This window comes from Chiloscyllium plagiosum, chromosome 10 (genome assembly GCF_004010195.1).
Source record: "Chiloscyllium plagiosum isolate BGI_BamShark_2017 chromosome 10, ASM401019v2, whole genome shotgun sequence".
In the NCBI taxonomy this organism is placed as follows: domain Eukaryota; kingdom Metazoa; phylum Chordata; class Chondrichthyes; order Orectolobiformes; family Hemiscylliidae; genus Chiloscyllium; species Chiloscyllium plagiosum.
In genome coordinates this window covers 42,762,703-42,777,146 of record NC_057719.1, presented here as the reverse complement: position 1 = coordinate 42,777,146, position 14,444 = coordinate 42,762,703, and the positions used below count along the sequence as shown (strand labels likewise).

Below are 14,444 nucleotides of genomic sequence, written 5' to 3'. Positions count from 1 at the left end.
AGATTACTTAGGAATAAAACAATTAAAATCAACAGCGTACCATTCAGAATTGCAAGGAACATTAGAAGGATGCCTCAAATTTTAAAGACCACGCTGGGGGTTTATGGTCAAGACTATCCAGAAGATTGGGATAGATGAATTCCATATGTAATTTTTGAAATTAGGATGCACCCAGTGATTCAGCTAAATTCAGTCCATTTGAATTAGTTTTCGGAATGAGATGAGAGGGTGACTTAAATTAATTCAGGAAATATTGGTAAGTCAGAGTTTGATGACCATATATTTGGGATTTTGTTTCAGAGAAAGGTTAAATAGAATGGGTGAGTTGGCTAGACAGCATTTGAAAGTACATGTTGAAACAAGAAGCAGAAAAGAAATGAAAAATTTGTTGTTTCAGTAGAGGAGATAAAGTGTTAATGTTACTACCAAAGGTAGATGAACCTTTAAAAGCAAGGTTTAGTGAGCCTTATCAAATTGAAAGGAAATTGAGTGAGGTGAATTATTTGATTAGAATGCCAGATAGAAAGAAAACTCACAGACCGTGTCATGTGAGTACGGTCAAATGGTATTTTGATCAGGAAGGAAAGCAAAGGACAATTTGGTATTTGTTACCACTCGGAGTGAATAAGCAAATCCAGATAAATTTGAATTTGATCATTTTCAAATTAAATTGGGTAAGGAGGAGTTTCTCAAAAATTGGGATAAATTATTGATAAATTCCAGAGGAAAATTGAAATGACCTGAAAGAGTTATTACAATCACGTGGAGAGATATGTGGGAATAAGCTAGGAAGTACTAACATGATTACACATGATGTAGATACAGGAAATTCTGTTCCAATTAAGCAACATCCTTATACACTTAACCCTTTAAAATTGGCAGATGTATAAAAAAAAAATTGAAAGCATGCTCAAATATAATTCAATCAAAGTGAGTTGTGGTCAATGGAATTTACCCATAATGATGGTGCCAAAACCAGATGATACCCAATATGTAGGTATTGACTACTGCAAAGTCAATGCAATTATAAAATCTGATTTATATCCTATTCTATGGCTGAAAGATTAATTGAGAAGGTGGGACAAGAAACTTATGTTTCAAAGCTGGACTAGCTTAAAGATTACTGGCAGATACTTTTATCTGAGAGAGCAAAGGAAATTTTGGCTTTTGTGACACCAAATAGAATTTACTAATTTCAAGTTAAAGCACTTAGTATGTAAAATGTACCATCCACATTTTAAAGACTAACCAATTCATTTCAGAATTACCCAATTGTGTGGCACACATAGATGATCTGGTTATTTTTAAAAATCACACAACACCAAGTTATAGTCCAATAGGTTTATTTTGAAGCACTAGCTTTCAGAGTGCTACTCCGTCAGGTGATTGCACCTGACCCCTTAATATTGTTGGAAAGGTTTATAGATAAAATTATGAGACTGTTTCGTTGGAGTTTATTGTTACAGCCATTTAATTTGAAAGTAATACATGTGGCAGGATAAGAGAAGGTAATTGCTGAAATATTGTCACGACTTTGATGAGGAAAGACAAAGATGTTCAGTGGCAGAAGGAATGGACTAAAATGGACTGTAATATTGAATGTGTGCATGCTTAGAGTCAATGTAATATATATGTATTGTATTGTACTAATAGTTCAAGACTAAAGAATTTTTAAAATGAACCATTTTTATACATTGATTTCTTTTTTTGGGGGGGGGGGGGTCAGTGTGGTTTTAAGAAGTGTATTTTGTCCTTGTATTTTTTGAAGAGGGCTTTGAGACAATGGTTCAGAGTTGTCTCTTCTAAGCCAATAAAGTAAGCAGCTTGTGAGGCTCTGGGTTTTTTTTTAAAGTTAGAATAATTGAAGCAGCATGAATGGGTGGAGTCAGGCTCCCACAGAACCAGAGTTTTAATTTAGCTTTCTGCAGTTGTTGGGGGTTTGAAGTAAACTGTGGAAACTCTGATACATTTCCCTTGGCTGAAGCAAAAAGCTGGAGTGCTCTCTCTCTCTGCCAGAATTTTCTCTTGATCATCTTTTCTCTGGACTGGAGAAACATTGCACGTGAGACAATCTATTTTACTGAATCTGCCTTTGCCAAGAGTGTGTTTATGGGATGTTACTTCATTGGAACAATGGCTGTTTAATAGTTAAATGATTTATTCTTGTGTTAAGTTTTCCAATAAGAGATAAAGCTATACCAATTCTTCTTCCTTTTGTTTGTATTTTAACTGAGTATAAGAATAAAGTGTGTTTTGCTTCAAGCTGAGTAGCATGAACAATCAAATTATATTTGGAACACAGTACCTTACACTTGTCTTTAAATAAAGATCTAGACTATCGCCTCGATATATTTGAAGGGGATTTGGTCTGGTCCATAACAGTAATCCCAATCAGCTGCTGCCCCTATCTTTCTAAGAAGAAGATTGGATGTTTGGAAGTATAGGAAGGAACTTTGATAAATTACTGCATCTTGTCAATGGTACAGAGCTGTTACTTTGTGTTGGGTATGGAGGAAAATTTCTTATCATTTTTCCTTTGGACCTTTTGTTCTCATCACATTCTTATATATATTCAGACCCACCCTACATAGAACTATTGCACTTTGTTTCTTGAAAAAAATCAAAGAAAAGAAAATAATTCTGAATGTCAACTGGTCATCTCATTCATCTATTTATGTGAATTTGCGAAGTGTTTAGTTCAGCAATGGATATGTTTTAAATATGCATCCGATTTAAACAGGCTGAAAAAAACAGAAAGAAATTCAAATAAAAATCTATGTTTTTACAATCCAAAACACAGCCACTCTAAACTACTGAATAGTTTGTATCACAAATCACCAATAAAAAAACTGTGCAAAAGAGGAATTGAAATTGATGTTTAGTGCTTATCAGGGCTGGGAGTTAGAAATAGGAGAAACTCTCTTCTTTTCATGCAAATTAATGTTAGTTTTGTTATTAATAATCTAACTTGTTATATTGAAGTCAATACTCATAGTAAGAAACAAAAATTCAAATAGAAACCATTCAACTAACAGAACCGTAACATAACACACTTAGAAGTTAAGATTTTTTAATAAAGGCATTTTGCTTTGATCAGTAGAACAGTACTAGAATAGGTTTTTATATATCTTGGATAGCACTGTAATTTTATATCAAACAGTGATAGTATTTTTCTCCTTTACCTCCCATCCTAATCTTCCACTCCCACATCATTTTCTCTGCTTTGCTTTGGAAAGCTACCGTGAAGCTCCAATGGTTAACAGCAGTCCTTCCATATTTTACGTAATGGAGGAATGGGGCATATCTGGCTAACATGCGCTCATCAGGGATCACTGGAAAGGTAGGAATATTGGGCAGCCTATTGCCAATTTCAGCCACTAAAGCTAAGTAAGCATAGTTGCATGCTTACATTCAGAATCATATTGCTCTGTATAACTCAATGGCAGAGTCCAATATTTTGAAAAATAATATAGATCTAGATGCAAAAGTTTCAAGAGGAGTGACAATGATTGATTAAAAAGAATTGAGAATGTAAATCATATCAACAATTGTAAATTATTTGATGAGGTATCAAAATATATTTTACATTTATAATGGACAAGGTATATACTGAGAAATTCAAATGAGGTAAACATAGAAGATGGGAGCAGGAGAAGGGCATTTGGCCCTTTGAGCCTGCTCCACCACTCATCAGTATTATAGCTGATTGTCCAACTCAATAGCCTAATCCTGCTTTCTCCCCATAACCTTTGGTTCCATTTGCCCCAAATGCTATATTTAGCTGCGCCTTGAATACCTTCAATGTTTTGGCAACAACAACTTCCTGTGGCAATGAATTCCACAGGCTCACCATTCTTTGGGTGAAGAAATGTCTCCTCATCTCCATCCTAAATGGTCCACCCTGAATCATCAGAGTGTGACCCCTGGTTCTGGATGCACTCACCATTGGAAACATGCATCTTATAATTTTATAGGTCTCTACGAGATCCCCCGTCACTCATCTGAACTCCAGGTAAAACAATCCTAACCTAGTCAATCTCTCCTCATATGTAGTCCCGCCATTCCCGGAATCAGCCTGGTAAACCTTGGCTGCACTCCCTTAAGAGCAAGAGTATCCTTCCTCAGAAAAGGAGACCAAAACTGTACACAATATTCTAGATGTGGCCTCACCAAGACCCTGTATAATTGCCAACTTTAAAAAAAAATATTTACAGTAACACTTACTATGTGTTTATAAATTTCTGGTTAGTTTTCTTTCATATTCTAATTTTTCTCTTCATTTGAGTTTTTTAGTCATTTTTTAAAAACCTTTTTTTTGCATTCTGTCCAATTTTCTGACTTGTGTCACTTGTCTTTGCACAGTTATAGGCTTTTTCTTTAAGTTTGATACAATATTTAATCATCCTCGTTAGTCACTGATTGTGTGTCCATTCTTTTGAATTTTTCTTTCTCATTAGAATATCCCTGGAGTAGAATCCAGAGCATCCCCCAGATTAATGTTCTGCGGACGTGGATTTGAATCCCATCACCCCACCAATGGTGAAATGTGAATTCAATAAATTCTAGAATTAAAAGCTAGCTAATGGCCACGACATAATTGTTGGTCGTAAAAATTCAACTTGCTCAGTAATGTTGTTTAGGGAAGAAATTCTACCATCCTTACCTGGTCTGATCTGCCTGTAACTCCTGATCAACAACAGTGTTGTTGACTTTTAACTGCCCCCTGAAATGGCCTACCAAACAACTCAGTTAGGGCAATTAGAGCCAAGTAATAAATGCTAGCCCAGCCAGCCATGCCCATATTCCATCCTAATCAAAACAAAACTATTCCGTGTTTTGTGAAATATCTCCTTAAAAGGCTGCCATTGCATCTCCATTGACCAATCCTTTAACCTAAGCTGCCAATGCACTTTAGCCAACTCTGCTTTCATGCCCACAAAATTCCCCTTACTTAAAGTTAAAAAGATGTCTTGCACTCACTCCTCTCACCCACAACCTGAATGTAAAATTCAATCATATTAGGCTCGCTGCCATCTCCAGGCACTTTCACCATGAGATCATTAAGTAATCTTGTTGCACAGTGGCAGGTCTAGTATAGTCAATTCCAGAGCATAGAGTCATAGAACCATACCACACGGAAGCAGACAGACTCATCTGCACCAATCAGATATCCCAATCTGACCTCGTTTCATTTGCCAGCATTTCGTCCATATCCCTCTAAACCCTTCCATCGCATATATCCATCCAGATGCCTTTGAAATGTTGTAATTGTACCTGTTTCCGCCACTTCCTCTGGCAGTTAGTTCTATACAAGCACCACCCTCTGTGTGACAGTTACCCTTCAGGCCCTTTATAACTATTTCCCCTTTCACCTTAAACTGATGTCCTCTAGTTTTAGAAAAAGACTTAACTATTCACCCTATCCATGGCTCTCATGATGCAATAAACCTCTAAAAGGTCACCCCTCAGCCTCTGATGCTTCAGGGAAAAAAGCGCCAGCTTATTCAAACTCTCAGTATAACTCAAACCTTCCAGTTCCAAAGACATTCTTGTAAATGTTTTCTGAAATCTGTCAGGTTTAACAACATTCTTCCAATTTATGCAGTTGGCTGGAAGACCAGCCCCACCCAGTTCAGGTTGGGACCATTGTATTGGTACAGATTCCACTTTTCCAAGTAGTACTGTCTATGCCCCAAAGTACAGAACCTATTCCTCCCATAGCAGTCTTTGATCCATACATACACCTCTCTAATTTGATTTGCCCAATGCCAATTTGCATGTAGTTTACGTAATAATGCCAAGTTTATGACCTTTCAGGTTCTGGTTTTGAATTTGGCACCTAGTTCCACATACTGACAATGCTAACCTTATTTTTGGTGTACCTCTGATGCAGATATTAATGGACCATGACAACTGAATCCTCCTTCTCTCATTGAAAACTTCTTCCCAGTCTTGAGCAGATGTCCCAAACCTTGGTGCCAGACAAACAACACCGCTGCCTGGATTCTCACTAATTGTTACAGAAAATGGTGTCAATCCCACTGACTATACTGCTTTAATATATTCTTTTTCAGTACCACTTGAATGGTTTCCTGTACAATAGCTTCCATGATCAGTTAGCGCATTACCCTGGAGCCCTCTATCTCATCCAGACAACAAGTTGAAAGAACTTCAAACCTGTTGAACAATTCTAAAGTCTGAGTCTCCTCCTGCCTCTGGTCTCTTTTTAATGCCTCACTCACTGTCATAAACTCCTGCATCTGGATAGTAACCAATTCAGATAGTACTGTAAGCAATTCCCTGCAGAAATCATTCACAGACAATTGGAAATTATTTGCAGCAAACTACTAACAAGTGAACCACTTCGACTACGATGATTTCTGATAAAAGCATAGGAATATGACTGGATCCACTGGATCCACAAATCCAGGAGGAAAATATGCTCAGAATTAATCTGTTATATTTTGGTCAGCATAAAGATGCTGAACCTCTATTAGAAGCAGCCAAAGGAAATTATCATCATAATAGCTTGACTTGGTTAAAAAAAGATGTGCCAGATATCTTCAGATTCTTGTGGCCTTACAGAGGTGAGCTTGGTATCTTAAAGAGGCATTAGCTTCACAGGAAAACAAGTACTTGTGCATGAAGCTCTCTGCCATGACATATTGTCACAATTACACCAACAACATATGGGCATCGAACAGATGAAATGACTGGCATCTGATTCAGTCTATTGGCCAGGGATTAATGGTAAAATTGAAAGGTTAGTGAGGATTTGTGAGGCATGTCAGAGCTGCCAGTCACAATAACATAGATAGCCCCATACCCTCATGAGATTCTATCAGTTCCTGGGTCTAAAATCACCATTGTTCTGTTTATTGTGCATAAAGAGACAATGCCATCTTAATCACTGATTATTTCTTCAAACTTCTAATTATCAGACAGATAAGAAACACTTCAGCCATGGACATGGCAGATATACTCAAGTGCCATTTTTAGTCTGTTCAGTACACCTTTAGAAATCATTTCACACAATTGGTTGGAGAATACAGGCAGCCTTTTCAGAGATGCGTGTGCCAGATGGGGCATGAAACAGCTGATGTTCTCACTACATTACTTCAGATCAGTCTCATCAAGTGGATGATTCACAGAATGAAATCATTATCCAGAAGTGCAGGGAAACAAAACAAAGGCTTTTTTTTTTACCATGTTACACCTCAGAGCTCCATTTCTGGATATGGGTTTAACATTGCTAGTAGGGTTCATTTTCAGAAAGCACTACGAATAACATTGGTAAATCATTGTCGAGTCAAATTCTCCAAGATGCGGGACATACTTCTCAACAAAGGATGAAGATGATGCATGAGTGGCGTGCAGGTCCAGAACTACTTCGGCTATATGTAGGAAGAAAAGACAGAGTCAAACCCCACAAGGGTTTAACTTGTACAGATTTCCAAAGTTCACAATGAGCCCAGTGATGGAGTCATGACACCTAACAAAGCAATGCTGAGGCGATACCGAAGCTAGCTAAGGGAAGTGCACAATACATTAATTGTATACAATGAGAATGGAAGAACACTTCCAGATGGTGCATTAGAAGACCAGGACAACAATCAACACTCTGATGACATGCCTGCAGACGCAGAATAGCCAAGGGTAAAATCTACACTTGCAGAAGATTACACAATGACAAGAGATGTCAAACTGACGAGATGTCTTCTAGACTTCTATACCTATCAATTTCACAATCTCTACCTTTGTATAATTATTTAATAACTATTACCCAATGTTTTGGCATTTTATTTATGACATATGGGAACTCACTTTTGTAAAACAAAGGCAATATTGTATGATATCACTTATAGAACAATGCCCCTTCAAGGGATCAATATGCAAGTCATCCAAGTATCCGAATGTTATCACAAGATTGCAGGCACACTGTACTATTGCACAGGTTGTGTCTGGAGATTACTCTGAACTGTATATATTAGTTTAACCCATCAGAGATCTTCAGGTAAATGGAATCCACATATCCAATTTGAGTTACATGTTGATAACACATTGATATTATTACAATGGCCTTCAGGACTTGCCTAGTGAGCAGTGATGCCACTCAGTCACTCTGGTCATGCAGTTTGAAGTCTCCTAACCAGAGTATACTCTTTCTCTTTTCCACTGTCAGTGCTTCTGAAATGTATTCAACGTGAAAGTGTATTGATTCTTCATAGAGCACTGTAGGTGTGATCAGCAGGAGATTTCCTTACCCCTGTTTGATCTGATTACATGAGGCTTCAAAGGTTCCGGTGTCAATGTTGAGAATTCAAAGGGCAGCTCCATCCTGACTGTATACCACTGTGCCAACATGTCTGGTGGGTCTGTCCTGCTGGTGGGAGAGGACACCACCCAGAAATATTGATAGTGGTGACTGGGATGTGTCTGAATGTTAATCTTTTGCAACCTTGCCAAATATGGTTCACTTCCTGTTTCTTGAATTGCAGGTGCTATATGGTATGAAGAATGGTTTTCACCCTGTTGTGATTTTGTTTGAAAAGAGGAAGTGCAATGCCGAAAGCTAATCATGAATGTTATTCTGAGGATGTCTGCAAATTTAAATTAAAAACTAAAAAAACCCAGTAATTTGGAAAACTGATGGGTGCATTATTCAGATAGAATCATCTTCAGTGGTGAGTCACCTGGTGGTCTAGGCTGCACTATTAATGCAGGAGATTGAAGAATAAAGAGACAGGGACAAGTGGCAGATACACTTATGAGGGATTGTGATACAATTCATTTACATTTAATCCCCAATGCATTTAGTACAAGGTAGGCGGCACAGTGGTTAGCACTGCTGCCTCACAGCGCCTGAGACCCGGGTTCAATTCCCGCCTCAGGCGACTGACTGTGTGGAGTTTGCACGTTCTCCCCGTGTCTGCGTGGGTTTCCTCCGGGTGCTCCGGTTTCCTCCCACAGTCCAAAGATGTGCAGGTCAGGTGAATTGGCCATGCTAAATTGCCCGTAGTGTTAGGTAAGGGGTAAATGTAGGGGTATGGGTGGGTTGGGCTTCGGCGGGTCGGTGTGGACTTGTTGGGCCGAAGGGCCTGTTTCCATGCTGTAATCTAATCTAATCTAATCTAGTGTGACAAACTTCTGCAGCTCACACACAGTCATTCAATATTATCTCCAAATGTTGATACACAGAGATAGAATTGGAAATCTCATTTGCACAGCTCAAAACAAGCTACAGTAATGGGCCGAAGGGCCTGTTTCCACGCTGTAATCTAATCTAATCTAATCTAATCTAGTGTGACAAACTTCTGCAGCTCACACACAGTCAGTGTTTAAAAAGATTAGAAATTTCTCCCAAAGTTGTAAATCATTCAATATTATCTCCAAATGTTGATACACAGAGATAGAATTGGAAATCTCATTTGCACAGCTCAAAACAAGCTACAGTAAAAAAGTTACTAAATAGTAATAAATAGTCAGCATCTAAGCCATTGGAGATCTAAAGGATTTTCTCAATCATTTTATTATTTTTAGAATTAAATCCTGTTTTGTTATGCTGAACAGAACACAGCTCCTGTACTCTCCCATTACCAGATCATCAGCATCTAAATAACAACTGCTAAATTATCCCACCCACTGGTCAAGATTGATAACAAATGGAGTTGGTTACAAAATGAATTATCAAGAAAGACATGTCAAGTTGTTACTTTACAGCTAAAGCCACAATTAATTTCTTGGTCACAACTAATAGATAACACTGAAGTTTATTTTATAATGTTATGTACTTAAAAGATGATGGATCCATTGGACTTGTTTTAATCAACCATTTGTTAGTCTACTACATGGATTTTGTGCCTTAAAATAGTGACGGTAAAGTGTTACTTTGGGTTGCAATATTATTTCCTTTAAGCTTACATTGCTTTTCTTTGTATTATTTTCATCAGAGGCACTAATCACAATTTTCAGGCTCTGCTGGAACAGCACATTTAATATATTAAAATTTAGCATCCTACTTGGCTGTTTCTTCCTTTGAAGATGTCAGCAAGTGGAAAGGAAGGCAAATGGCTGAAGAGTGTGCTTTAAAAGGGAGGTGTCCCCTTTCCATCCTCTTTAAAGTTATCTTCTGCAGGCATTGTGCAGGTGCTGTTGTACCCAGGTAAACTGGAGAGGCCACTGGGCCTGCTTGGATTATTGGAAGCCCTGTCCTTATTATTGGGAGGCTGCCTTCACAAAGTTAATCTGGTTTCCACAAAGTTAGTGACCCACTGGCAGACTGAAGAAAGGGCAAGCAAAACAGCATCAAAACACAAGACAAAAAAATTAATTTATACAATAATTGTTTTAAGAAAAAGATGCATGGAACAACACATGGACAACTCATTGAAACTTTTCAAAACAAAAAATTGGTATTTAAACTTACCGATGCTGAAAACAGCATAGTGGCCTTGCTCGTAACTATGTAACCGAGAATGACTGTTGAGTTCAGACGAAAGCAGCTGTTGTGATGTGATGAAACTGTCAATAAAACTACCGCTTAAATTTCCCTTACTTCCCTTTTCAGTTTACAATACTTCTCTAATATAACACCATAGTACTAGGGTTCTATTACTGTTTCCAGGTTCTGAGGAAGGGTCACTGGACACGAAACATTAACGCTGATTTCTCTCTACAGATGCTACCAGCCCTACTGAGCTTTATTTCTGTTTTCATACAATATTACTAGTGTTCCCCTGAGTTTTTCGTATTTACCTTCTGACTTTATTTAGGGTTGCATGGTGACTCAGTGGTTAGCATGGCTGCCTCACAGCGCTAGGGTCCCAGGTTCGATGTCAGCCTTGGGCACCTGTCTGTGTGAAGTTTGCACATTCTCCCTGTGCCTGTGTGGATTTCCTCCCACAGTCCAAAGATTTGCAGGTTAGGATGAATTGGCCTTGCTAAATTGCCCATAGTGCTCAAGGATGTGTAGGTTGGATGCATTAGTCATAGACATTTACAGCATGGAAACAGACCCTTCGGTCTAACTCATCCATGCTGACCACATATCCCAAACCAATCTAGTCCCACCTGCCAGCACCCAGCCCATATCCCTCCAAACTCTTCCTATTTATATACCCATCCAGATGCCTTTTGAATGCTGTAATTGTACCAGCCTCCACCAGTTCCTCTGGCAGTTCATTCCATACATGCACAATCCTCTAAGTGAAAAAGTTGCCCCTTAAGTCTCTTTTATATCTTTTCCCTCTCTCCCTAAACCTATGCCCTCTAGTTCTGGACTCCCCCATCCCAGGGAAAAAACTTCATCTATTTACCCTATCCGTGCCCCTCATGATTTTATAAACCTCAATAAGTTCACCCCTCAGCCTCCGATGCTCCAGGGAAAACAGCCCTAGCCTATTCATCCTCTCCCTCTCACTCAAATCCTCCAACCCTGGCAATGTCCTTGTAAATCTTTTCTGAACCTTTTCAAGTTTCACAACTTCCTTCCGATAGGAAGAAGACCAGAATTGTTGGGCCGAAGAGCCTGTTTCCACACTGTAGGGATTCTATGATTCTAAATTGCTGCATTGAAGTTTCCCAAAAGTCAGCGGTGTAGATTTTGGGGAGCGTTCTGCTCTGTGAGCTCTGGCAAACTTTCTCATATATTATGTATGCACCACATCTCTATGGTGCCCAACTTGTGCTCACCAGTAACAGAGGGACTCACTGCTACCAGGATATCTCAGGACTCTGGATGCCAGTACCTTAATTACAATGTAGGTGTGTACCAGGACAAGAGCTGCCTTCACAGGTTGCGTGGGCAAAACCTTCACTGTTTTTGTGTGTGAAAATCTCAATTGTTCGAGGTGTGAAGAACTGCCCCAAAGCTGACTGAGAAGGGAAAGTTAGTGCCCACTTCGCTGACCTGAACATGGGCAAGGCAGTGCACAGGAGGAATATCTCCTATTCTCAGGAATGCCGGGGAAACTGTGGCACCACTCCCTGCCAGCATGATCCAAAGTTGGTACCCAGGTCAGTGCAGCATCCACAGTCCAGAAGAACGGCCAGCAGTGCAGGAAGGAGATTAATGACTTTCTGCACTTTCCATAGGTAAGTGCCACCATTCCCTCTCTTAGTCTCATATTCACTCAATCACTGATGCTACTGCATCCAACTGCCACCAAAACTCAGTCCATCACTTTCACTATCACACGCAACAGCTTTCCTCACTCTCACCCTCCCATACAAGATCATTGCATAAACTCTATACAATGTACGATCTCACTCACTCACCTCACCACCTCTCCCACATCTGTGCCAGCCTTTTTCGTCTTACTCAATCCCTTCCTTTTGCTCATTCCAAGAGAAAATGGCCCAGAGTGGGTTGGTGGACAACCCTGGGGTATTTGTGACTAAAGCACCGAGACATCCTGAGTGTGTCCTGCCCAGACGGAGGTTCATCCTGCTCTGCTACAACTTCCACGGGATAACAGGTGCCAAGCAGGGTGGACGTGGAGGGGCCAGTCACCTCTGGAGTGTCCTGAGAGGAGACTTGTGAGGGGCCTGTCTGTGGTTCCTCCTCTGGCTGCATGTCTGTTGGCATCATATCCTGTCTCCTGGTGGGAAAGGGAGTGAGGTCAAAATCCTCCAGTTGCCTTTTTGCTGATGCTGAGAATCAATGGTCAGAATGATGGAGTGTAGATCTGTGTTTCAAAGATGATTAAAGAACAGGCAGACAAACAGAAACTTTCAAATGTAAGATGAAATATTGGTATTACTGCCTCTGAATCCATCCAATGTAATTAGGAGGCTTAGTAAAGTGACCCATCTAATAAATACTCATCATAGGAAGAAATATCAGTTATGTCACATAAATATGTGAAAAAGAGATCATTGCAGGGAAAAGGATAAGGTGGAGCACACGTATCAAGTGTTAAGAGTAGCAAAGGAGAGTAAAACAGTTCCCAAAGTGAACCTCTTACAATTTAACAAGGTAACACAAAAATACTAGGATGGTTAGACACTAGAGAAAGGACAACCAGACAATCTTATAAGACCACTGAGGAAGTATATATTGTGGAGATATACCATGATATGTTATGTTGACAAGGCATGATGTGGATCTGGCAATGATAAAACAATATCCTTATTGATTGAGCCTAGAAAAAAAACATGCTCAGGTATTAACAGGGATTCAATTTATGCTGGAAAATCACGGCTGGGATTCACTGATAGTGTTAGTACTTAAATCAAATAGATTAACTAGATTCTTCATAGACTATAGAGTGGTTACGGTTTTTATAGGGTCAGCAATGCTTTATTCCTTTTAGGATTGATCTATTGAAACGTACCGACAAGAGCCATTTCATCAACAGCTAAAGAAATATCTGCTTTTGTCACACCAAATGGTTAGACAAATATTGATTTTGGGCCTTAAAAACAGCCCCAGCTATATTTCAGAAATTTATGAATCAAGTCATAGCTAAGGTCTGTAACTGTGTAGTTACAAACTGAGAAAAGCATGGAACCAATATGGAGATCTATTTAAGGAATGACAGCTGGTCAGGTTATTAATACGTTTAGCCAAATTTGAGAAAGCAAAGGTAATTTATCAAGGACAACAAAAATGAAGGTGCAAACAGAATTCCCTGCTTCTTGTACTTAATGAGAAAGCATGAGATTTTTAGGGATGAGTGTTTTTCTGGAAATTTGTGCATAATTTCATCCCATTAGCTATATTATTAACAAAGTTGCTAAAGAGATAAGTGAAAGTAGTACAGTAGGCAGAATGCCAGCCAGCCTTTTAGAAGCTGATTGCCACCCTTATAAATAAATTCAGCTGCTTTTGATGATGCCAAATTGTTTAAAATGATAATTGATGCTAATGATTCATTCATTCATAGGATGCCAGCATGTATTAGCCATCCCTAGTTGCCCTTGATGAGCTGCCTTCTTGAACAGATAGATGCACAATGCTTTTTCTGAGGGAATTTCAGGAATATCACTCATCGACAGTGAAGGAACAGTGACATATTTCCAAGTCAGGATGCTGAATGGTTTGAAGGGGAACTTATAGGTGTTCCCATGTATTTGTTGAACTTGTCCTTTTAGATGGAAGTGGTCACTGGTTTGGAAGGTGCTATGCAAGGGTCTTTGGTGAATTTCTGCAGCATGCCTGGAAGATAGTACATAATCAAGCCAACTGCTTTGTCCTGGATGGTGTCAAGCTTCTTGAGTGTTATTAGAGCTGCACCTGTCCTAGTCAGTGGGACATATTTCATCATATTCCTGACTTGTGCCTTGTAGATGGTGGACAGGTTTTGGGGAGTCAGGTGAGTTAGTCACCACAGTATTCCTAGTCTCTAACCTTTTACAGAATGATGAATTGGAAATAGAGAAGTACACCATTGGCTTCTCTAAGAAACTGAACCCACATCAGGAGTCGCCCACTGTAGAAAAGG

The 14,444-nt window shown here is 39.2% G+C and overlaps 1 protein-coding gene and 1 long non-coding RNA gene across 3 annotated transcripts in view; one reads left to right on the top strand and one right to left on the bottom strand.

The window, feature by feature from the left end:
* LOC122553573 overlaps positions 1-6,363 on the top strand; it is a 70,515-nt gene extending 64,152 nt beyond the window's left edge. The window contains exons 3-4 of the long non-coding RNA XR_006312764.1: positions 3,237-3,340; positions 5,894-6,363. This is a non-coding gene — a long non-coding RNA (uncharacterized LOC122553573). The remainder of the gene's footprint in view (positions 1-3,236; positions 3,341-5,893) is intronic.
* Positions 1-10,660, bottom strand: part of LOC122553572 (5'-3' exonuclease PLD3-like) — a 72,767-nt gene extending 62,107 nt beyond the window's left edge. For both annotated transcript variants that reach the window (XM_043697588.1, XM_043697587.1), the window contains exon 1: positions 10,427-10,660. Coding sequence is in view for 1 of the 2 variants with exons in the window: in XM_043697587.1 (XP_043553522.1) it covers positions 10,427-10,444 (18 nt within the window). In the remaining variant the exon portion in view is untranslated. The remainder of the gene's footprint in view (positions 1-10,426) is intronic.
* Between the last annotated feature and the right edge of the window lie 3,784 nt (positions 10,661-14,444).